This window comes from Podarcis vaucheri (assembly GCF_965113315.1).
Source record: "Podarcis vaucheri genome assembly, chromosome: 10".
In the NCBI taxonomy this organism is placed as follows: domain Eukaryota; kingdom Metazoa; phylum Chordata; class Lepidosauria; order Squamata; family Lacertidae; genus Podarcis; species Podarcis vaucheri.
This window is the reverse complement of record NC_138748.1, coordinates 23,482,280-23,508,495: the sequence shown is the minus strand read 5'-3', so window position 1 is coordinate 23,508,495 and position 26,216 is coordinate 23,482,280. Positions and strand designations below refer to the sequence as shown.

The following is a 26,216-nucleotide window of genomic DNA, read 5'->3' as shown; positions in this document are numbered from 1 at the left end:
ACTTTATTGTCTAGGTTAGTGGGCAGAAAACTTACATTCTTCAAGAAGTTTTGCTTTTTTTCCCCCGCATCAGATTCAGCAGGTGAATTGTAATCATGAATTAAAGAAAATTATTTGTTAGTAAGAAGAAAAAGTTAAACCTTAGAAAGAGAAGGTATTGAGGAAAATCTACAGATCACCGACACTAAAGGTATTTTCAACAATTGTTACTCAAACAGTAAATGTTTCAAGATTCAGCGTGGAATCTCACACAATCCAATGTATGAGGCTCTTGTCAAATGTTGACTTTTCAAGTACAAACACTGCTTGTTACTCTGACCTATAAAGAACATGCCCTATTGATACTAAGGTTCTGAGGAGGTAGGGAAATGGAATTAATGGAATGCATTGCATTCATGCTGCGGGCAAAAATCAATTTGTGCATAGGTCCAGATGGAAGAGCAGCTAAGCACTTAAGACTGCATTTTAAAAATACAAACAGCATCTATTCCACTAGTCTTCAGATGGGGGATCAGGACCCACTTGCAGCCTGATCCAAGGTGAGTTGCAACCAGAGCACTAACACCATCCCAATATACGCTAAAAATAAATAAATAAGAAATGGGTCCCAAATTCACATTTGAGTTAAAAAATTGTCCTGGGTCTGAAATGGCTGAAGATACCTGCTATTCCATCGGCAACATGGACATGTTATTAGCTATGCTATTTCCATTACCAAATATATTAATTTAAATGTGAGAGCCTTCCTCAATATTGTAGGACTAAACCAATACTACTTAGCTTTATTGTAAATGTACTCATGCTATAGGGGAAAAACGTAACTTTGTGTTTATAGTTTTACAGTTTCATGACATAACAAATAAAACATTTGCATAAAAGATAAAAAGTGAAGCTGCTGTCCAAAATGCAAATGTCCTGGGCTTTTGACCAGACTGTTACCTTAATGCCTAGTTTGCTTTTAAGCATCTAGTACTTAATTCTCACAAGGAAATGACACTGTGAATGGCTGCCTTGGAACTTTCCACAGCTAAAGGAAGTGAGGAGTGTGAAATATACACACAGATGTGCTTTTTCCATAAGGTAATAGCATGCTGCTTGTTTATGAGCTGAATTTAGGTTATCAGTTTGTTTCCCTGTAACAGAGCTGGCCAATGCAATGCCTTCCATATGCTGTTGAGCTTCCAGTTATCATTTGCTGCAGACATGGCCACAGTCAGGGATGATACTGTATTCCAACAACATCTGGAAGGTGCCATGTTGGGAAGCCCTGCTCTACAACAATATAAAGGTACGCAACACCATTCTTTGGACTAAAAAGGTGTTAATACTTACGATCAAGTGGTACATCCAATGCTGTAATAATTTGGCAAAAAATGAGAACCAGGGAAAGTCTGCTTTCAGAGATGCTGCTGCTCCACTCCATTCCAATATGTATTAGGAAATGCCCAGCAGAATTAAAACAAGCTCAAATTTCCTTTCTTATTAGCAGGAGATTTCTGGAAATGGGGTTTGTGAAGTCGTATGATCTGGAAACGAAGTAATACCAAACAACCGTTAGCAATGGTTTGGAACACATAATCAGGCTACTACAACCCTTGCATTATGGCTGATCCAGACAATCAGAAATCAGGATGTGAACCATAATGTGTAACAATTGTACCATCTGGGTTATATATGCGGGAACTCCTTTTCATTCCATGTGCAAATGCATCGAAGCAACAGCCACTGCTGCCACTGCTGGGGTGGGGGCGAGAACTCTATTTCAGTTGCAGACCACATATTTTGCAGGAAGGAGGTCACATGTTCAAAAGGCACTCAGATCAAGCAGTGAGTCACCCACCTTCTGACCTAGAGATAACAATGGACTGACTTAGTAGGTCTTTTCAGATTTGTGCAAGGAAGGTGGGTAGGAAAAACAGGATAGTGAGTGCCTGACCTGTGTGTGTTCATTAGAAGGTTTGAAAGATCCCAGAGGGTTCATTCCATGTGACTGAGGTGCCTGGGTTTTTTTTAAGGGCTAAGATGCATGTGCATCTTATGAATACACTTTCACATAGTGATATAATGTCCAAACAGAGCTCATAAGGACTTTTTCTTATGTGCCTTTCCAGTGAAGCGGGGGGAGAGGTGGAGAAAGAAAGAAAAGTGGTCCTTAGACAAGGTGCCACTCCATAATCAAATCTGCATTAATTTTCCAGGTCATTCAGATGGCCACCTGAAATGGAACCACATGAAGGGCTTACAAGTGCATGGTAAAATTGCTATGACAACAGCAGCAGTTGCTTCACGTCTACAGTTTACAAAATGATGTCGGCTCTATTTCAAGTAACCACCTACATATATATATATAACTGCATATTTGGAACTAAGCCTTTGAAACTTTTGTAAAGTATCAAGATCATGGATGCATTCAATGAAATTTTACTGACACACTGAAAGATGGCGCCAAGGTAAGACATGCATATCAGAGATCCTCAAATTCTCTTTCAATTACTGGTACATGACGGGGGTTTGCTTTGCTGGCTTCTTCCCCTCTCTTTTATTCTTTTTAAAATTCTTCTTATCGAAGGCAAGGCTGTTTTATGTGTTCCGACAGCCTCAGGAATTTGCACTATATAATTTGTGAAGCCAGAGTCGTGAATTAGTTTTAATGAAGCCTACCAGCCTTGCAGCCACCGCCATGATTTCCTGTTGGCTATATATCCACATTTTAAAAACTTATTTTAAGGACTTTTAACCTTAAAAACCTTTTAATCTTTAAAAATACATTTTAATTCCTTTGACCCCCTATATTTTAAACAAACTGAAGGAGAGGAAAAATTGCTGTTGGCCAAAGAGGCTACGTTGAAAGAATGCCCTCTTTGGTTTTTGCTTTTATCTTTTTAGCCTCCTCTTTACTGCCTTGCTGCCCACAAAGTAGCTGTAGATCAATCAGGACTGGATGAGACTGTAGATTTGGAACTCAACCAATTGACCCTAGAAGTACGGCTTGGCTGATACACGTAGAATTCCAGAAATGAGAAGAGCAAAAAGACCCACTTGTCCAGATATGGATAGTGATGAGAAGAGCAAAAAGACCCACTTGTCCAGATATGGATAGTGATTCACGGTATTTAATTCTCAAGCAGAGTAACTTGGACAACTATTTTCTGCCTCTTAAAGAGTCTGTTTCTCCACCAAAAAATCATTTTAACTCTCTGCACACAGAAACAGCAGAGGAGACATTCCCTGGATTTAACAAGAAGGATACTGAAATTAATAGCCTTAATTTAGCCATTTTCATTAATTCCAATGGGTCTTCTCTGAGTTAAACTCATCCCATGATACATAATAATTACAATGTAGTGTGCTCAGTGTTGGACTCACTTTGCATACATTCGCCTTGTTTGCACATTACTTTTGTTGTTTAGTCGTTTAGTCGTGTCCGACTCTTCATGACCCCATGGACCAGAGCACGCCAGGCACTTCTGTCTTCCACTGCCTCCCGCAGTTTGGTCAAACTCATGCTGGTAGCTTCGAGAACACTGTCCAACCATCTCGTCCTCTGTCGTCCCCTTCTCCTTGTGCCCTCCATCTTTCCCAACATCAGGGTCTTTTCCAGGGAGTCTTCTCTTCTCATGAGGTGGCCAAAGTATTGGAGCCTCAGCTTCACGATCTGTCCTTCCAGTGAGCACTCAGGGCTGATTTCCTTAACAATGGATAGGTTAGATCTTCTTGCAGTCCATGGGACTCTCAAGAGTCTCCTCCAGCACCATAATTCAAAAGCATCAATTCTTCGGTGATCAGCCTTCTTTATGGTCCAGCTCTCACTTCCATACATCACTACTGGGAAAACCATAGCTTTTACTATACGGACCTTTGTTGGCAAGGTGATGTCTCTACTTTTTAAGATGCTGTCTAGGTTTGTCATTGCTTTCCTCCCAAGAAGCAGGCGTCTCTTAATTTCATGGCTGCTGTCACCATCTGCAGTGATCATGGAGCCCAAGAAAGTGAAATCTCTCACTGCCTCCATTTCTTCCCCTTCTATTTGCCAGGAGGTGATGGGCCCAGTGGCCATGATCTTCGTTTTTTTGATGTTGAGCTTCAGACCATATTTTGCGCTCTCCTCTTTCACCTTCAATAAAAGGTTCTTTAATTCCTCCTCACTTTCTGCCATCAAGGTTGTGTCATCTGCATATCTGAGGTTGTTGATTTAACAATAGTTAAACGAAAGCATGGTTTGAATGCAAATGTGCAGTATGCTGTTGTAGGCTGCTGCAATAGCATGCACTTCATTCCTCTCTGTACCTGCTATGGTGCCAAAAGCTAAGCCTGTCAGTCTGACTTAAGTGTTGTGTCCAAACCTGAGCTCATGATTTGTTCGGAAAGATATAAACTATAGTCTCATGTGCAGTTGTAACAAAATGAGAGACCATGGCTTAGCTCCTGGTAGCACTGTAGCAGCTATCAACAGTTTCAGCAGTGTGCATTAAGAATGAAGCACTCATTGTTTTTGAATGAACAACCCACAATTTGAACTCTAAGCACCTGCATGTTACATGTTCACATTTAAACCATCATTTAGCTTAACTTTAGATTAAAGTGACATGTGACCCATATCATTATCTCAGTATTCCTTACAACAATCCCAAAAGGTTGGTCTGTGTTATTATTCCATGATCACGCAGAAGCGACTGAGACTGACTTATATTGCAGAAGTTTGGACATAAATAACCCAGAATGTTTGCAAGCTTTTAATATTGCCTTGGTAACATTCAACAACCAGCCAACCAACCTAATATTCACTGACTTGCCTCTATTCACATAATCCATTTTTTAAAGACAGGTAGTGCAGCAACCTGAATAGAAATATTGTGTAATCTGAAGCATGCACCAGGGCATTTTGTCATATGATTTTAATATTAGAGCCAAAGGGAATGCAAGTGCTGAACTTGCAGTATGTAGCTATTAAGTGTCATCTGCTATAAACATAAAATACCTCAGTGGTTCATGATAGAACATATTTAACTAAAACACCTCTGTAGGTTTGTCAGCACAATTTTTGTTCTGGTTCATCGTATTCAGGATGAATAGTGACATAAATAGGAAAAGGTAAGACTGCAGCTCCGGCTGAACTGAGGATATTCTTGACCACAAGATAAAGTCACCACATGTTGTTATACAATGAATAAATAGCTGCATTATAAAGTTACATATTCTGCACATTATCAGAGCAATCTCCTATTCATGATATGCCAGTTGGGGTGGGGCTATAGAATTTTGTGGAAGCCCTCCTATGCAGATGGAACTCCAGTTACTTTGCTGCCATGATAGATACCTAGTACTGGGGCAGCGAACCTTTTTAATTTCATGGGTCCAGATTCTTATCAGAATGAGACTCTCATGGGGCAAATCTGACATGTGGGAAGGACCTAGCAATCACATGGTGTCACAATGATGTCAGGAGCTCCTAGCCGCCATCTCTGGGCGGTCAGAGATCATGTTGCCGACAGGCTATCTGGGAATTCCCCTGGCCGGCCAGTCTGCTGGGCTTGATGGCCTGCCAAAACCTTAAGTTCAAGTGGGCCAATCTGAGGATTTTCCTGGCTACAATGAAATTGCAGTTAATCACTGTGCTGCCCTCCCCAAAGGAAAGTACTTGACTAAAAGCAGTACTTGACTGAAATAGGCATACTTTATCCATACTACTAAAAAGAAGAGTGAAAACAGCATTCCTCAGATGAAAATAGGGACATTTCTCAACACCCGCCCCAATAACTGACCCTCCTGGGCCCCTATTTTTGAGGGGGGGGCAACATTTCCTATCTGAAGAAGGGTGAGCACACATGCCCTTCGCTATCATGAGAAAACCCCTAAATCTCAATTTTATTTTATTCTTTGGTAAAAAAAAAAAAGTAAAGGGAAAGGACCCCTGACAGTTAAGTCCAGTCGCAAACGACTCTGGGGTTGCGGCGCTCATCTCGCTTTACTGGCCGAGGGAGCCGATGTTTGTCCACAGTCAGTTTTTCCGGGTCATGTGGCCAGCATGACTAAGCCGCTTCTGGCAAAACCAGAACAGCACACAAAAATGCATTTTACCTTCCCGCCAGAACGGTACCTATTTATCTACTTGCACTTTGACGTGCTTTTGAACTGCTAGGTTGGCAGGAGCTGGGACTGAACAATGGGAGCTCACCCCATTGCGGGGATTCAAACCACCGACCTTCTGATCGGTAAGCCCTAGGCTCAGTGGTTTACACCACAGCGCCACCCGCGTAGATTTAGATAAAGAAGAGCACCCACCAATAAATGCTTTTTAGAAAGGGGCAAAATTAGACATGGACACACAAAGCATTAGAAAAAATATCAATCAAGACTCCTTGCATTTGGCTCCGCTCCCTCTTTCCTCCTGCCCAGGGAGGCTCTGTCGTCTGCCTGCCCCTCAGAACCTGGTGCTTCACACAGGGCTAGACCTCGGTGGCCGCAGACTCTCCTCTCCTTGCCCATTCTCCAGCAGCTGCTCAATGGAGAAGGCCAGAAGTGGCAGCCATAGAGAGGCAATGGGATGTTCCCCCACTGCCACCGCTGCCACCATTGTCATCACTTGGGACAAGCACCGGCAAGCACCCCGAGTTCAGTGATAGTGGCACTAGTGGAGGAAATAGGGACATTCTGGGACCAAATCAAAAGCCGGGATGGCTTCTGTAATTCCAGACTGTCCCTGGGAAATTAGGACACTTGTGAGGGTATGAAACGATTTCTAGGCCAAAGTAAATGTTTCCTTTTAAGTTATTATTTCCCACTGGTTAAACTGAATAATAAAACCTTTTATCCAGCCAGAGCCTTTGAAGCCTTCGATCTGATTAACTATTTAGCAGAAGGTTTCATTTCTTAACTAGATCCCATGCACAATTCAATAGTAACTCTTACAAGATGGAACTTTTCTTGCATTTCAAAATCACTATTTTTACTAAGGTATGTAGATGACAAAATTGAAGTATTTGGCTGCCAAATAACTTTCATTTTAAAATAGCTTTTATTAAATCCTGCCAATTAAATGGATCTCTTAATAGACCTAGTTCATTAAGCGTTTGCATATTTTCAAACCTTTAAAGCCACATTTATTTTCAAAAGATGTTTTGACACCAGAAAACCTATCATCTTTCAAAACATTTGTACTAGTTTGACTCCTTTTAATAATATTTCGCAATCTATTGAATTCACTGACAGATGAATGGATGTGAGCATTTCATGATTTCAATGCTGAAATGTGTTTCCTGTATCACACCTCTTACAAAGTTGAACAGCAAATAATTCATTCCAAAGTTGTAAGAGCCAGGAAACCACATGAATTGCCATCATTTTGGAAACTATGCACCATTTCTATTTGAGTATCCATTCTTTTGTCATTCAAGCACTGACGTTACACTATCCATTCATTCAGCAGGCTTTGGAAACTGCTACTAGTCATCAACATTCTAGTGAAGCAACAAAGCCTTGCAATATTACTAGACCATGTAAAATACAAAACAAAACACCCAGCTATTGAAAAGTGGTGCTAATGCCAGACGAATGACATTACTGAGTAAAGTTAATATATGAACCTGCTTACTCTTGGAAATTCTGTAAGGGTATATGAAGTCACAAGCATATGTACTTTGACAGTCGGGGTAAGATGTATCACTTTGATTTTATTCAAAGCTATGACTAAACTGGGGTCTGTTTGGCACCACTATATAATCAGTTAGAGCTTGATCAGCAGCCAACAAATTTGGATGAGATTGCAAAGTAAGTGTTTCACAACAAATCAGAAAGCTCTGAAGCAGCGAGGTTGCTTAACTGTGCCAAATTGATCCTTTATGAGCTTTGCCCTTGTGTTAGGATCTGCTGCTGGCAGCACAATATGCACCAGCAGCAAATCACTGTGTGCGAAAAAGGCTGAATAGCTCTTGCCAACTCATGGGATTTACTGGAGATAGGAGTATTTCAAAGGAGTAGACCTGTTTCATGTGTAATCATGTACATGTTAACAGTTGTCATAGCTCCCCAAAAGAACAAAAGATGCCAAAGTGAGTGAAAAATAAAGGTTAGAGGACTTTTAAATGAGAGAATCAGTGAAGAGCTATTGTACTGGGAGACAACATGGTAGGTTTGTGTGTTATGGCACTGAGACCTAAAGGAAAGGCCTATCCTATTTTTGGACCAGGCTAGCAAGCAAAGTTCTCACCTAGCAATGAAAGCATTTCTTATTTAAATAAGATGCAACATACTACACTTCATTACCCTGGTGCAAAGTGCAATCATGTTCATTATCCTCTAAACATAATGTGCTCCCCCCCTTACTCAGATGACACATTAATAAAACACAAGTCCCTTGGTATCCACTTTAAATTTAAGTGCATGGCAGTATCTTCAAATGAGATTTGCTATAGAACTCTGTTATCCGCAATTATTTCAGACATTTATGGGAAGTAATGATTTACAGTGCTGGTCTCACAAACTGAGGCAAAACAGGAAGGTGTTGTGCCTCCACCTGCCCCTCGGCAGAAGCCTTGCTTACTGGGGTCATGAGGTTTCTGGGTTCCAGCAACATATTGCAAGAGGTCTGTGAGATCTTGCTTAAACCTGGAAGATGAAGGTGCTTCTCCTTGCATCTTTGGAGGCAGGCAAGGTGCTCCCCCCACCACAGGAAAAGTGAAGACAAGCAGTGACAGCAGCAAGACCTTGAAACAGTTGTGCAAGATCTCACCAGAAGCTGCTGCTTCTCCTCGCTTCTTTGGTGGCAGGGGCAGGGGTGGGTGGGTTGCTTGTAGGGGTACCACCACCAGAGGATTCTGCTGCAGTCTGCCTCATTGACATGGCAACTCTAGCCAATCTAGGAAACAGAGATCCCTTAGGCTGTTAGTGAGGAACCTTGAAGGAAAAGAACTATAGAAGTCAATGAACATTACTAACTTGAGTACATTGATTTCAGTGCATCTCCTCTGAGTATGACAGTTGGATTCAATGCTTAATCTCTAGTCCATTGTTTGAAGAATAGATATTACATATACTGGACAACTTCTACACCACACAGCAACTGTGAAGGTTACTGAAGTATACATTTTGTTTTTTTATAAAGGAACTAACAATTAGAGAGTAGTATGGTGAATAGCAATAGGTGTTCATGCCTTCTTTGCTCATTAAAATAAAATGAAAAACATTTGCCAAAATTTAGCTTTTGAAGACATATTTCTTTTTCTAAGCAATAACCTAAGATTTTAAAATAAACCACATAATCTCCCTGTTTATGTAGGCGTGCAGTAACATAACATATTGATTGCTAAAATTAACTTGCTGCCAAAAAAAACCCTGACAATAGCACAGTGCAAATAATTTGAATTGGATTTTTGCAAGCATGTAGCACGAATCCAATTTAAGCAGGTCCTGACTTACAAGGTGAATACAAATGACAGGCCATGTGCCCTCTCCTGAATACCAATAAAATTTTCATGCACCATCTCCCTATTAGGCACCCTAAGGGTGGAAAAGAACATTACAAAAAACATCCCAAGGTCTGTATATATCCATTTCTAATCTTTACCAACATAGCTCTGTTTCTTTTACTATGAGACCCCTAGAAACAATCTAGGGCAGCCTTCCACAACATGCTGCCCTCCAGATGTTGACTACAACTCCCATTAGCCCTAGCACAAAATAGTACAAAATATCTGGAGGACATAAGACTGGCACAAGCTCATACAAGATATTGATTCAGCACTTTTTGTATTAGCTTTCACCAGTTATCAAGATCTGCTATGAACTGATCTTTCTGTACGTCTGAGGAAGACAACTTCCATCAACCCCAGTGAATCATCCCTGTTGGAGATGATAGATTGGTCTAATAGGGTATATGAACCTCTTTTGACATATAAACTTAATATAGTAGAAGTAAATAAGTTCACTGATGAGCCCATGCAAGTTCTGCAGGGGCCATGTCATGCTAAGGGCCACAAACAATCTGCCCACCCCCACGACTTGTTTCACTGCCCTCCATGTAGATATACAGCCAACACAGTATGTTTACAGCATGACAAACGGTAGGCGGCATTCACCCTTAGTTTTGCTCTAATTGAGTTGGTTATTTCTCATATAAAGGCACACAAAGAAATGGTTAAAGGCTACACTATGAAACCATATACAAATAACAGTATGATAATAGTATGTAGTTTAGATTTGTGTCCTTTAACAATTTATGCTTTAAGTGAGGTGTGCTGTATAAACAAGAACATATTATGGTTTCTGGATTGGATGGTTGAAGATTTGTCATCCTCTGCATTTTTTTTACAAGAGCTGATAGACATGGCACAACTATAAATCTTTTCAGATAATCTTATGGTGTGGCACATGTTGATTTATACTTGCTATTGTCTTAGCCACTTCAAATACAGTGGTGCCCCACAAGACGAATGCCTCGCAAGACGAAAAACTCGCTAGACGAAAGGGTTTTGCGTTTTTTGAGCTGCTTCGCAAGACGAATTTCCCTATGGGCTTGCTTCGCAAGACGAAAACGTCTTGCAAGTTTGTTTCCTTTTTCTTAACACCGTTAATACAGTTGCGACTTGACTTCGAGGAGCAACTGATAGAACGCGGTGTGGTAGCCTTTTTTGAGGTTTTTAAAGACTTTGGTGATTTTTGAAGCTTTTCCAAAACTTCTTTTGCAGCCATTTGGTAAGTTAAACTTTTAAAACTTTTTTGGGGGTTTTTGGATTTTGGGTTGGGGTGTTTGGAATTCAAGGACTTGGTGTTGGGGAGGGGTTTGCAAGAATCTGGAAGCTTGTGTGTTTTTTTCTGCATTTTTATGATTTTTTGTGACCATTGTGCCACTCTGCTGTTTTTTTTTAAAAAAAATTCTGGGTTTGAATTTCTGTGTGGTGGGTGGCTGGGGGAACAGTTGAGGAGGGGTTTGCAAGAATCTGGATGCTTGTGTGGTTTTTTCCTGAATTTTTATGATTTTCTGTGACCATTGGGCCACTCTGCTGTTTTTTTAAAAAAATTCTGGATTTGAATTTCTGTGTGGTGGGTGGCTGGGGTAACAGTTGGGGAGGGGTTTGCAACAGTTGGGGAGGGGTTTGCAATTTCTGTGTGGTGGGTGGCTGGGGGAATAGTTGAGGTTTTTGAAGACTCTGGTGATTTTTGAAGCTTTTCCAAAACTTCTTTTGCAGCCATTTGGTAAGTTAAACTTGTAAAACTTTTTTGGGGGGGGTTTGGATTTTGGGTTGGGGTGTTTGGAATTCAAGGACTTGGTTCTGGGTTTGAATTTCTGTGTGGTGGGTGGCTGGGTGCTTTTGAATTTTTTGGATGTGAAGCACTGATTTTTTTTGGGGGGGGGGGTTTGCAAAGGTAGGAGCTGTGCTGCCATGGGACCCAATAAGACTGCTGCTGCAGAGACCGGCGAAGGGAAGAAGGTGAAGGTTATGCTGGAAATGAAGAAGGAGATCATCTGGAAGCACGACGGTGGAATGCGTGTGACAGACCTCGCCAGGGAGTATGGGAGGAATCCATCAACCATCGCGACCATCCTGAAGATGAGGGAGAAGATCCTTGTGACTGATGCAGCCAAGGGAGTCACCAGGATCGTGAAGAACCGCCCAGCTGTTCTGGAGGAGGTGGAGAAGTTGCTGCTCATCTGGTTAAAGAGAAGCAGCATGCAGGGGACACAGTGACTGAGGCCGTCATTTGTGAGAAGGCCAAGGCCTTGCACGCAGACCTCGTCTGGGAACAGCCAGGAACCTCAGGCGAGCCAGAAGTCTTCAAGGCAAGCAGAGGCTGGTTTGACCGGTTCAAGACAAGATCTGGAATCCACAGCATGGTCAGGCATGGAGAGGCTGCCAGTTCTGATGTTTCTGCGGCTGAAGACTTTGCAGCGGAGTTCCTGGAGGTTGTGAGGACGGAGGGCTACGTTCCACAGCAGGTCTTCAACTGCGACGAGACCGGGCTGTTTTGGAAGAGGATGCCCAAAAGGACTTTCATCACACAGGAGGAGGCCAAGTTGCCTGGCCACAAGCCCATGAAGGACTGTCTGACCCTGCTCTTCTGTGCCAACGCAAGCGGCGACCTGAAGAACAAGCCCCTGCTGGTGTACCACTCGGAGAACCCACGGGCCTTCAAGAGACACATCGACAAGGAGCGGCTGAGTGTCATGTGGCGATCCAACAGTAAGGCTTGGGTCACACGTGTGCTGTTTGTGGACTGGGTCAATCTTGCTTTTGGCCCTGCTGTCAAACAGTACCTGCTGGACAACGACCTGCCGCTGAAGGCTTTGCTTCTGATGGACAATGCTCCTGCTCATCCTAAAGGCCTTGAGGTGGACTTGTTGGAGGAGTTCAGCTTCATCAGCATCATGTTCCTGCCGCCTAACACCACGCCACTGCTCCAGCCGATGGATCAGAAGGTCATCGCCAATTTAAAAAACTCTACACCAAGGAGCTTTTCAGGCGATGCTTCGAGGTGACTGATTGCACCACCATCACCCTGCGGGAATTCTGGAAGGGCCACTTCGACATCGTCACCTGCTTGAAGATGATCATCACGGCCTGGAACGGGATCAGCCAGAGAAATTTGAATTGCACTTGGCGCAGCCTGTGGCCGGACTGTGTGGCACCAAGTGACTCTGATGCACCAGAGTCAACAGTGGTGCAGGACATTGTTGCCTTGGGGAGGACCATGGGGCTGGAGGTCACAGAGGAGGACATCAGCGAGCTGGTGGAGGAGCACGACCATGAGCTGACCACCCAGGAGCTGGTCGAACTGCAGGCAGAGGCTGCGCAGGAGCAGGCCTCGCTGGAAGAGGAGGAAGCAACTGAGGAACGGCTGTCCTCCAAAGAACTGAGGGACATTTGCCTGAAGTGGAAGGATGTGCAGGCTTTTGCACAGCGGCACCACCCTGACAAGCACGTGGCACATGACCTTGTGAACACTTTTGATACGAGGGTCATGTCGCCTTTCAGGGAGGTGCTGAAAAGGCGGATGAAGCAGCAGACCATGGACAGGTCCTTCAGCAAGAAGCAAAGAGTCTTTGAGTTGTCCCCCAGAGTCTTAGAAAATGTACTGTACACTTTGTTGATTTTTAAATGTTTTTCTGTCATGTTTAGAAACTTAATTTATTGTTCCTTCAATTTTTGAAATGCTCTTTACAGTATGTGTGACTTTAAAGAGCACTTAATAAACTCTTGTTGTACCAAATTTGGCTTTGTTTGGACTTTTTTTGACCATAGGAATGCATTAATTGAATTTCAATGCATTCCTATGGGATTTCGTGCTTCGCAAGAAAAAAAATTCGCTAGACGAAAAAACTCGGGGAACGAATTAATTTCGACTTGCGAGGCACCACTGTATATTAGGAGAACTCTTGAAAAATTGCATTACTTTCAGGCACGGTATAAACCCAGTAGTCAAAAACAATGATGCTTAAGGAAAACCATTTCTCTCCCTCCAACTTCAACCAATATCCTATATCCTTTGCATTCTGTTACAATCCATCCTACTAGTCTTTTTTGCTTATGTAAGCTGATCAGAAGGATAGTGCACTATCAAAAGCTTTTTCTAAAATCCAGATTAATTATGTTCACTGTTTCTCATGTCTTTGGCACGTAAGCTCTGTAAAACTAAAAATGGGGGGGGCGGGTAGGAGCAAGATGTCTTCAAATGGTAACTTATCAGCTACTCACCCATAGAAGTATGGGCTTTCATTCAGAGGGCCTTCTTGGTGGCGGCACCCACCCTGTGGAATGCCCTCCCATCAGATATCAAGGAAATAAACAACTATTTGACTTTTAGAAGACATCTGAAGGCAGCCTTGTTTAGGGAAGTTTTTAATGTTTGAGGTTTTATTCTGTTTAATATTTTGCTGGAAGCCGCCCAAGAGTGGCTGTGGAAACCCAGCCAGATGGGCATTGTATAAATGCTAAATTACTGTTATTGTTATTGTTATTCAATAGCTAATCCAATTATTCCCTTTACTTGGCATGGAGAGTAGATCCGTAGCCTATCTTTGTATGACATTCCTTTGCCTACCAAAATTAAGGCATGTTTTTGTTACCTAACTACTTTCGCCTGCTACAGCTGATCCTAGGGGGTGGGATCAAGACCAAACCCAAAGAGTAATCCATTGCTTGCTGTTTGGGAGGAGATAGGCTGCACTGAGCAGAAAGTTAAGAAGTCATGGGGAAGAGAAGACAGAGTTGAGGTTCAAAGTGAAGAAGCTGGGCCCTGAACAGTTATCTTCTAAGTCTTCTGCCATTTTATAATATTTATGAACTTCATCTTGGTACAGTTGGGATCATAACTGAACTTCCTCCCCACATTAAATATCTCTGGGATGGAAATCCCAGAAGATTGGGAAGATGGAAATGAGAAGAAGGACTTTCCATTGCAAATGATCATTGCTGGCTATCAATATCCTACACCAACCTTACAATGTCCTTCTCATTTTCATGATTTTCTTCCTAAGGGATATTCTTCTATAGCCTTTCAGATCTATGAATTAATTTAAACAGGGCTTGTAAAAAACAAAGCACTTGGAGACCCGAGTATCTCATGCCAAAGTGCCACTTTAAAATACCATTTATCTAATGTGATTGCATACTAAACCAAAGCCCTATATGGATTGGCTCAAAACAATCACAACACTAAGTCCTTTCCCATTTGTGTGAAATATGATGTAGCCCTACTGCAAATAAATAGATTGCTTATTTCACAGTGGATTTCTTAGCTGATGTGCTCTAGCCAGCGCTGGATTTATGTATAAGCTAAACAAGCTATAGCTTAGGGCCCACTCTCTTGGGGGCCCCCAAAAAAATTAAAGGAAAAAGAACTGGATGTACATTTCTAAAATATGATAAAAAAACAAATAAAATAAAACCTACATACATCAACAGTGTTTTGTGTTGTGTAGGCTCATGTGATGTAAGTAATGGGCCCTGCCTGCTATATAAAGGGCCCCATTACCTTCAGTAGCTTACGGCCTCATCAAACCTAAATCCAGCCCTGGCTCTAGCAGTTGAGGACCAGAAAACACAGAAAAAGCTGGTGGACTATTCCATAGAACAATACCAAGACAGACATTGGTTTAAAAAACCCAGATGGTTTATCGTCCCCTGTAAAAGTAAACCATCTCCATTTTTTCTACAGATCTCTTCTGGGGTGAAATTCCTTCCAAGCCCCCAAACTGAATGATCAATTAAATATGATCAACATATTCCTCTCTTGGTGCTGGCGCTGGTAAGGATTTTAATCTATGATCAGTTTCTTCCATTGTTTCCTAAGCCTCAGAGATGGAAAAGCAGGCAAGGGGGATAAAGTCTTCAGTATAAATATTTTATTTAAATAAAAACCACATAAAACATTTTTAAATGAGTTTCTTTCCAAGCAACAGTTTCTTTCCAAGAGCAGTGCCTAGTACATATAAAAGGCACAAGGGAAGAGGGGCAAACACCAGATAAATTTGAATTATTTGCCAATTCAACATGTTGCTATGAGTTCTCAGTAACTTTGCAAGATATGCCTAGTAATGTTGTAGTTAATGGACAGAGGCTTACATAAAATTACCATCTTCATCCAGTCTGTAAAATAAGTTGGCTGATTTTATTGTCAAAGGAGTACTGCTGAAAACAGAGAGCAGTTTATGAAAACTTGCAAAAGCCATATCACAATTTCCCTACACATCCTGTTTTTGTGCAAAAATGATACATCAGAAATAGCCTTTTTGCATCTTCATCACCCAACAAATGCACAACAGTTCCTGGATGGCAGAAAATACTGTTGTATCGAAAAAAAACTGTTGTATCAAAAAAGGTTTTATTACAATGAAGCAGTTCTTTGAAATAAGAGGATGCCTTCAAACAGAAAGCTGCCCTAAAGTAAGACACATAACCACCCCAATTTGCCAGACAACATCTAACACTTCCCCTACTATCAATTTCTAGCTGGCAAAAGTTAACATCAGCTTCCACAGATCTTATACAACAGAGATTCCATTGATGTTATGCTAGGATCTCTCTGCGTCAAAAACGTGTGTTGAAAGAGCATTCTTCTTTCTTAATCAGTTCAGGAGTCACATTTCACAATCTCCTAAAACAGACAGTTAGATTAAAATGAGAAGACACAGATGGTGATCAGGCAAGTCTTAGTCTTTCCACATGTTTTTTCAATCTAATGCCCTGCTACATGACAGACACAAGTTGCTCTGAAACATCCAAACCAACCATAGTAGTCTGTGCTATCTCACCCTGACTGAATCGATGCCCAAATCCCTTCAAATAGGCCCAATTTGACTCAGGCAAAGCCAATCACAGCCTCATAAAAACACCTGCTGCACCAGCGACAGGACCCACTGCCAGTAGCAACAAGCATAGGACCACTAACCACATCACAAAGTTCTGAACAAAAAAAGTCTTATGCCTCCAAATCTTAAATAAAAAAGCAGAAAAAGGCCATTCAATTTCTCCTACAAGATGTCCAAGAATTTCTCAATAACCTACATCCCAGAAATTAGACAAAATAAGAATGATTTTACCTTTGTTTAACGCTTGGTTTTGATGAGTCAGTCTGAGTTTGATCACCTCTTTTTTTAACCCCCGGTCTTCAAGAAATGATTGGAACTGAAATAGAAGGACAGTATGAATTTTTATATTGTTCATTGCATATTTTAAACTGTACATACTGTTTTGCTGGGAGTTGCTGTACTGAGGCAATAGCTCCCAGCATCTGCTATGAAGGCTCTAATGTTTGCAGTAAATGTTTGTTTTTTTTCTAGTGCTACTATTCTTTCTAGTGCTACTGTTATCTAGAATATGGCCCTCAAGCTGAAAAAAGTTCTCAACTCCAATTAAATGTATCCCTTTGCTGTTGACCGCATGCTGCTAACAGGTTGTGATTTAGCATTCAGTTTTATCACTATGCCTTCACATGCTACAAGTACAGTGCTCCTATTCAAGTAGGTAATACACATTTTTAGACTGAGGATTCTGCTAATTAAACAGTACCTAATACAGTTGTACCTTGGTTTTCAAATAGCTTAGTTCTCAAACGTTTTGGCTCCCGAACATCACAAACCCGGAAGTGAGTGTTCCGGTTTGTGAACTATTGTTGGAAGCCGACACTCCGACGGGGCTTCCATAGCTTCCGATTGCCTGCAGGAGCTTCCTGCAGCCAATCAGAAGCCATGCTTTGGTTTTCAAACGTTCTGGAAGTCAAATGGACTTCTGGAATGGATTCCGTTTGACTTCCAAGGTATGACTATCACAAAGAGAAACTATGTGGACTCAGAACTGCATTTGGCGTTGCCAGTTCAAACTATGCAAGCTATATAAGTTCAAACTCCCACCCTGCCCCCAAAAGGGACTGCAGTGTCATTGTCTTAGGTGGGCATTGAGAGTAGAAACTTGAGAACCCCTGCCTTAAAAAGTTGAAGATGATACAGTTACAAGCCATAATAGGGGGGGGGGTATACCAACAGAAAGCAAAGTATTTTATCCTTCCCTGAATTTAGCACAAGTTAACTGAGGGTTAACTGGATGGCAACTATTATACAGTAGGTTAGTACTCTATCATTAGTCATAGTTAAATACGTATTTAATTTGTTCTGTGTGTACACAATTTTTTTTAAAAAAGCATGCTCACACAGACAACAGCAACTCTGCATAGACTTATATAACACTTACTGTCAATAGTGTAAAAAGGAATGCTTAAATTGCTGAATTGTTCAGACTTTAACTGCTTGGTTATATCTATCGATACAAAATATATAACGCTGTTGTGAGATAGATACGAATCTCAAAACCCACATTACATTGTGGTTCTTGATGTATGAATATTTATTAATCCCAAATATCATGCTTTTATCGTATGCTAGTCTTAAATACGATGGGTTATACAGTGGTACCTCGGGTTACATACGCTTCAGGTTACATGCGCTTCAGGTTACAGACTCCGCTAACCCAGAAATAGTGCTTCAGGTTAAGAACTTTGCTTCCGGATAAGAACAGAAATTGTGCTCTGGTGGCGCGGCGGCAGCATGAGGCCACATTAGCTAAAGTGGTGCTTCAGGTTAAGAACAGTTTCAGGTTAAGAACAGACCTCCGGAACGAATTAAGTACTTAACCTGAGGTACCACTGTACTGAACTAAATCATACATAGAGTAGACCCACTTAAATCAATGGATGTTACTAACTTTGTTAGACAGAAAGTTAAGCAGCAATCCTAACTCCATTTACCTAGGTGTGAGCCCCATTGAATTCACTGGAACACATGTGGTTCGATATAGAGCCTTAGCAAGCTAGTATGAACTATTGATTTTAACGAGTCTACTGTTTGTATGACTTCGATACAACACATTTGTTACAAGCAGATTTCTCAGTGATCTCACTTTTGTTTAATAGCAAGCACGTTCATTTTCTGCCTTGGGGTTCTATAGCATAAGAAGGGCTCCTAATGTAACTATGTCCCATCAATCTTGCACAAAAAAACAGTCTGCACAAAACATGATTATCTACTGCAAGTACATAAGCTTAACATAAAATTAAAAATTCTGATAGGTTTTTTCAAATAATAGTATAGTTCAAAACATGAGCAGTTGTAAATAAGAATGTATTTTACAAATAATGTTACAAGTCAACTGTGGAACAACAGTAAACAGAAAATGTTGACATGCTTGCTTCTGGTTTAATGAAGCTGTAACAACAAAACCATGACTGAATTTTGTGCTTTTTAGTGCATGAAAATAGTATATTAATTAAAATATGTTATGAAGATTTGCATTAGGTATAAAATTCAATGAAATTTCAGATATGTTAGATGTTGGTAAATGTGTAACTGGGAGGAAAATAATTGCCTGTGTAAAATATATTTAGAAAGTCAAGTGAATGAGATATGAACAAAAATACAAAAATCAATATTGAAAGAAGCTTTTCCTTTTCTCATCGGCCAATATTAGAACTTAAATAGATATTCCAGCATACAAAGTAAGTTTCTTTCTGCATAGAAGAGAACAGGAACTTTGCTAATGAACTTTGGTGATCCAGAATTGTTTTTCATTTGCTTTTGGAATTTATAAATATAGCATGTCCATACCTTTATATGAACTTCATGTAATACAAAGGTGCCAATTTCAACCCCCAGTAAAGCACTGAGTTAATTAGAGCCAATTTAGTTTCGTCTTCACATTTTTAAAACATCTATTAAAACACAGTTAGCAAAACTGATGAACTGGTGCAAAACAAAATTTTGTTAACTACTTAGTATTAACTAGATGTATCAGTAATACCTTCAAAATAATTCTATATGGTACCTTATGAATGCACTTTTGTTCTGCTTTTCATCTCCAGGATATAGAAGTTAAAACTTTGATTAAGAAGACTTCCTCTCATAGCAATCCTGCTAATAAATCCCTGTGCTGCTGAATTCTGCTGCTGCTAAAGAGGTACCAAAAAAAAAGAGAGCTGCCTTTAAAGAGCCAATCACATCCTTTTGGACCTCCCAAGCTTCACTGTGCAATCAGCAAGGGCTTTGTAGCTATACAATAGGGGTTAAATACTTCCCTGTATTTATTTAAAAGCAAGAAAATCTGCTTAGTTGCTTGAACCTCTTACTTATTCAGAATATGGTTCTATTATATTTAATAGCAGACATTTGTTGCAGAAAGTAGCATTACTATAACTCCTGATTCTCAGAGTTATAAGAGTTAAGTACCAGGATTCCCTTAAGGTCTTGCCTCTACCCTGCATATGCCCTTATATTTACTGTTCTTTGACTTTTTATTTCTATGCTCTGGTATGATTTTGACCTAGCTATCTGCCACAGCATTTGATAATCAGACTAGTAGTACTCAGTTCTGATCAGATAAACATTGTAACTCCACAGAAACAATCTCTTTATGGTGACAAAGAAGTCTTTCAACTCAGGAAAAGAAAAATGTTCTGAAAGTCAGGATTGGTTGGAATAGATTACCACATTATGCACAAGGCTGATACACCAGATTTATCACTTTATCCTCATTTACTTTTCAAGCAATTGCCTTGACACAATTAGCCAAGAACAATGATGCCTTTCAAACTTCCCCCTGTGGAAAAATATGACATCTATAAATACAATATATCTCTTTACTGACAAGCACACAATGTGGCTCTAGAAAAATTCAACTAAAAATGTTTCCCTTGCTGTTTTGCATGCTCAAAACAATAAGAAATGCTCCTTTGATGCCCACTTAGTTTCCCTAAAGACCTGTTCAGAAACTTCACAAAAGTACAATCATCATGTAACATAATCTACTTCAAAGCATATTGTCAAAGAAGCCTAACACTAAGTGCAGTCTCATGACCTCTCACACTTAACAAAGCTAAGAGTGAGAGTGTCTTAACCAAAGCTATTCTAGATGTGGGTTATCACTAGTCCTAGGGCTTGGTAGGTAACATTATATATTTTGAACACAAAGTTACTTTCTGTAATAATTATACTTATTTCATTTCATTTTTTGTTACGGCTTCATTTACCCATTTCAATAGGCAAATAAGTGTCAATACCTTTTAACAGCACCTGCCTGTTCAATAGCTAAATGATTTGTATACTATAAATTAAGCATGCCATGAAGTTAATATTAGTACAACACCTGCAAAATTTCTAAGGTGATAATCTAGCCCAAAATAAACATGCATAGATTTAACTAGTTTGAATGGAAATAATTAAGTAGTGTAAATACTTAACACTCCCACTGAAATCTACATTAGTCTTTAGGGTTTTGCTCTGGCTGATGTTATCATGACTTGTTGTAGTCTATTTGTCCCTCTGTTTTCTTCTCTCTACATCCTCTCACAACCTGCTTCATATACAAATGAATTGAAAACTGTATTTTGAAGGAAAGTTCTAAGATTTTATTCTGAACAATGACAGTTTTCCGTTCTTTAGACATGAATAGGAGAAGGACAGGTCTGATTCTGTAGCTTGATTGACCAAGTCTAATCAGAATTATTTCTGCACACTGCTTCACTACAGCAGTAGCCCCATTAAACACTAAATGCTTCTGGAACCCGTCCCCCTTTCGCCTCCTACTGTGACCCATTACTTTCCAAACAGTAGCTACCCAGTGGGCTACTCAAAACATTCAAGGGAGGAAGGCACTGTGGTAAACAATAATCTCAAAACCCACACCAAAATCTGTCATTTGGGTTTTGGGGATGGCAACTAGCCAGAGCCAAACAATTGATTTGTGATAGAATTCTTCTTTTTTTTTTATGCCTTCAAACTACTCCTACTTTGCAAACTGATACTCTTAGTCATGTCTAAGCACTCACCTGTACAACAGGTTTTATATCTATTTTCAGAATAAAGATGAGCTGGCCAGGTGAAATCACAATTGAAAAAAGCTCTTCCATTTTTAGAAAAAATTATTGTGCGTATTTCAAACAAATTCATTTAACTAACTAGCTAAGTAACTAACTAACCTTAATGACACTTTGCTCAATGGGATGTCCCAATGATTTCAAATGAAATTTACTTCTAAGTGACTGAACATTTACTTCTGAACTGCAGCCTAATATGATTTGCATAATGCAATCTAAACATTTTTGTTTTGTTCAAAACCACTTGATGAAAATGATTAATTGTTACCACTGAGGTTTTTAATAGTATAATATCCATTTAGAAGAACAAATATTGTTCTTGTCTGAGGCCCGGGGCAGGAGCCTTGTTAGAATAAAGATATAAACTCAAAGAAAAATACAGCCACTCCAGTTACATAAGATGTCAGGGTAGCTCAGATAAACCTGGGAAAATGAGGATAAAAACAAAAGTTCGAAAACTTTTTGCACTCTACACTGATCTTTCAAGGATTGTGCACTTATCAACTATGCTTGCAAAACTATTTCTACATGTTTCATTATTACCCAAGCCCTGCCAACACAAGATAACGCTGGCACCAGACATGTGACTCCAACAGACTCACAGCCCATGAGATGTGCCACTGTGGCAGCAGTGGCCAATCTGATCTGATGCTACACACTAGTATGCAGTAATGCAGGTCCCGATTTTACTATTGAAGACTTGCAATGCATATGGACAGGCATGGCCATTTCTCCCATGGCTGTTTCACCCATTAAGTACCTGGTCGTTGGAGGCCCAGGGCATTCTTTGCATGACAGCGTAAGCCTGGCAGGCACCTGTTGGCTGCCTTAACCCTCCAAGGCCCAGGACAAGTGAACCTGGCTGCCCATCCCGCTGCATGAGCCTGGATGTGGGCAGGTGCAAATGGAAAGAGATGGTAATTTAGATACAGAGGACTCAACCATGTAGGTCAAATCAGAACTTTGAATTGGGCCTGGAAATGGATCAGGAGCCAATGAATGTGAAGAAGAACCAAATCCCAGTGTTTGGGTGTCTTATTCTGTCCTGTAACCGATATCTCCAGACCTTCTTATAAAATGCAGTCACACATGTACAATGGATCAGAGTTATCATACTGGCAGACAAGAACAGGGGTTACTGAAGGCAAGTTGTCTACATGCAGGTAGGGAACTCTTCCACCCAGCAGTTTTTGTGGACTTGTTGCTGCAAGTTTTTTGCAGTTTCCACACACTATGGTCCTCAACCAAATGTTATTCCATAGTTCTACCTCGACATCCAGATTTATGTTTTTGTTTTACTTAACTGTAAATCTGGATTAAATGGGAAAATAATATGGACATCATTTTGAAGAGTAGATGCTATACATAACTTGTGAGCGTAAACAGCAGACTCTACAAAAATCTCTTAGGTGAAAGTCCCCAGAGTCATACTTGAGATACCACCTTAAGCTCTGTGCCACAAAGCTTATTTGCATTTCTAATGATGGTGATGGACCCTGGAACACCCACCAGCTACAAACCTGATTCTCTAGAGCAGGGTTTCCCAAACCTGTGTCTCCAGCTGTTGTTGTAGTTCAACAACTCCCATCATCCCTAGCTAGCAGGACCAGTGGTGAGAGATGATGAGAATTGTAGTCCAACAATAGCTCGAGACCCAAGTTTGGGAAACCCTGTTCTACAGTGAGTGCACCCCCGTATCAAAAAAGTATCACTCATCTGAGCAAACAAACAATCTCCTAACAGTGTCTCTGCCTTTCTGGGCTGAACTTCTGTTTTTTACTCATCCTGCCCATTGTCGCAGCTAAGCACCAATTTACCATTCCTATAACCTTATCTTGGTTAGATGAAAAGGAGAGTAGAGCTACATGCCACCAGCATATTCATGAAATGCACCCCAAATCCCCAGATTATCTGACTCAGCAGTTTCACATAAATGTTAAGCAGCATGGAGATAAGACTGGACCCTGTGGAGCGTCATAGCACGATTGCCACAGCAACTGCAGAAATTCCCCAATACTCTCAAGACAGTCATCCCAGAATGAATGGAACCACTGCAATGCAGTATCACCCACGAGGGAAATAACCCTCTCCCACTGCTGTTTCCCGGCATTTGGAAGCATACCATTATCATACAAATCAGGATGACAAGATTTTTCTGCAGTTAGTCACAAGACAATGCAAACTCTTAGTCCTTCTCGTTCTGAAGAAAACTCCTCCTCCTACCAGGACACCGTTCTAGCAAAGCCTCAGACTTCACAAGTGTTCCTGAAATAGGAGCCTTATAGTGCTTTGGGGGAGGGGGTCACAGAGGATATAATTATAACTCCTACACTCCCTGAAGACTTCAGGGGTTGTGTTATACACAGGGCCAAAGCAGGGGTAGCAAACATGGTGCCCTTCAGATGTTGCTGAACTCAATCAGCCCAAGCCACCATGGTCAATGGTCAGGGATAGAATCATAGAATTGTAGCTTTGGAAGGGACCCTGAGCGTCATCTAGTCCAGTGGCGTAGCGTGGGGGTGCAGGGGGGGCCGGGCGCACCGGGCACAACATCTGGGGGTTAGGGGGCACAAATCCACGGGTTAGGGGGCGCAAATTACTTGCCTTGCCCCGGGTGCTGACAACCCACGCTACGCCACTGATCTAGTCAAACCACCTGCAATCCAGGAATCTCAACTAAAGCATCCATGACAGATGGCCATCCAAACTCTGTTAAAAAGCTCCAATAAATGACATTCCACCATCTTCCAAGCAAGTTCATTCCACTGTTGAACAGTGTTTACTGTCAAAAAGTTATTCCTGGTGTCTAGTCAGAATCTCCTTTCTTGTAACTTGAAGCCATTGGTTCGGGTCCTGCCCTCCTGAGCAGAAGAAAACAAGCTTGTTCCATCTTCCATGTGGCAACCATTTGGATATTTGAAGATGGCTATCATACCTATGATGATGGGAATTGTAGTCCTGCAACATCTGGTAGGAACCATATGGCTTACTCCTGTACAGGATCAACATTTAACAGCTATATAGGGGTATATATAGCACTTCAACCCCTTTCATCTTAATAATGGCTGTGTCTTCCAAGGAATCCATCTTTTTCATGACAACAAAGCAGCCGTGACTTACCCAGACCTGAACCCAAGCTGCTCCTAAACCTACAATATAGGATTAACAGTAGTTGTCATTGTTTTATGAATAGGACAGGAGTGGGAGACCTCTAGCTCAAGGCAGGGATAAGGGATGTGGACCCCCAAGCCTCTCTGTCTAGTTCTGTACCATCCCACCCCATCCCCAGGCAATGCTTTTCACAATCCTGCTTTGTATCCCCCCAAATCACTGCTGTGATAGCACTGCTGTTGAGCAAGGGAGTAGAAGCTTAGCATCCTGCACTAATCCCCCCTCTCTTCTATCCCCCACCCAAGTTTCATGTGAGTATAAATGCATAGATGTGGGTGTATAGTTGTCATTTTACATGGGGTAAATTTGATGGAACTGAGCCATGACCAAAGCAAGAAAAGGACCAAGTGTTTAGTTACTGCCTTGTTCATGATGCAACTACTTGGGATCTAATACCCTCCCCATTCTAGTCATTTAACACGAGCACACAGATAAAATGCAACTGTCAAGGTTGTGCCCCATGTCCTCAGCAATTCCTTGCTCCAGAAAACCATTGCGAAGCAGGCTCCTTTTCTCCATTGTTCTATGTATAATCATTTGTTTCATAGAATCATAGAATCATAGAGTTGGAAGAGACCACAAGGGCCATCGAGTCCAACCCCCTGCCAAGCAGGAAACACCATCAGAGCACTCCTGACATATGGTTGTCAAGCCTCTGCTTAAAGACCTCCAAAGTAGGAGACTCCACCACACTCCTTGGCAGCAAATTCCACTGTCGAACAGCTCTTACTGTCAGGAAGTTCTTCCTAATGTTTAGGTGGAATCTTCTTTCTTGTAGTTTGGATCCATTGCTCCGTGTCCGCTTCTCTGGAGCAGCAGAAAACAAGCTTTCTCCCTCCTCTATGTGACATCCTTTTATATATTTGAACATGGCTATCATATCACCCCTTAACCTCCTCTTCTCCAGGCTAAACATGCCCAGCTCCCTTAGCCGTTCCTCATAAGGCATCGTTTCCAGGCCTTTGACCATTTTGGTTGCCCTCCTCTGGACACGTTCCAGTTTGTCAGTGTCCTTCTTGAATTGTGGTGCCCGGAACTGGACACAGTACTCCAGGTGAGGTCTGACCAGAGCAGAATACAGTGGCACTATTACTTCCCTTGAAGTTGTTCATGATGCAACTACTTGGGATCTAATACCCTCCCCATTCTAGTCATTTAACACGAGCACACAGATAAAATGCAACTGTCAAGGTTGTGCCCCATGTCCTCGGCAATTCCTTGCTCCAGAAAACCATTGCGAATCAGGCTCCTTTTCTCCATTGTTCTATGTATAATCATTTGTTTATCTATTGCATTTATATCCTAGTTATCCTCTGAGGTTCTCTCCGCCCCTACTTTACCCTCAAAACTACCCTGTGAGGTAGGGTAGGGTGAGGGACTGTTACTGGCCCAAGTTCACCCAGGTGAGTGGGGGAACAGAACCCTAGGTCTCGCAGGTCCAACACTCTAAGCACTATGCCACAATGGTTCCTCATTTAGACACAAATATAAACAAGAACAATTGTGAAAAAGTGGTGAGGTGCTAGGGAAAAGATTGATTATCACTGGGGATATGACTTATGAAATACTAGATAATACTAGAATTAAAATGCTTTCAGATTTGATGGTGATCATATCTTGAAGCAGCAGCACCTAGACATAAATTATACATTATATTTGGATGACATTTTCATGAACTTTATAGGGTTTAA

At 41.1% G+C, this 26,216-nt stretch overlaps 1 protein-coding gene and 1 long non-coding RNA gene across 18 annotated transcripts in view; one reads left to right on the top strand and one right to left on the bottom strand.

Annotated features, from left to right (window-relative positions):
• LOC309541790 overlaps nucleotides 1–15,228 on the top strand; it is a 65,243-nt gene extending 50,015 nt beyond the window's left edge. The window contains exons 2-3 of the long non-coding RNA XR_014223936.1: nucleotides 9,762–9,867; nucleotides 15,151–15,228. This is a non-coding gene — a long non-coding RNA (uncharacterized lncRNA). The remainder of the gene's footprint in view (nucleotides 1–9,761; nucleotides 9,868–15,150) is intronic.
• Nucleotides 1–26,216, bottom strand: part of NRCAM (neuronal cell adhesion molecule) — a 134,818-nt gene that overhangs the window by 68,451 nt on the left and 40,151 nt on the right. For 16 of the 17 annotated variants that reach the window (XR_014223813.1, XM_082239498.1, XM_082239489.1 and 13 more), the window contains exons 2-4: nucleotides 16,535–16,619; nucleotides 1,333–1,526; nucleotides 36–53 (exon numbers count right to left, since the gene is read on the bottom strand). Coding sequence is in view for 16 of the 17 variants with exons in the window: in XM_082239498.1 (XP_082095624.1) it covers nucleotides 36–53; nucleotides 1,333–1,423 (109 nt within the window). In the remaining variant the exon portion in view is untranslated. The remainder of the gene's footprint in view (nucleotides 1–35; nucleotides 54–1,332; nucleotides 1,527–16,534; nucleotides 16,620–26,216) is intronic. The other variant, XM_082239494.1, reaches the window with a different exon arrangement.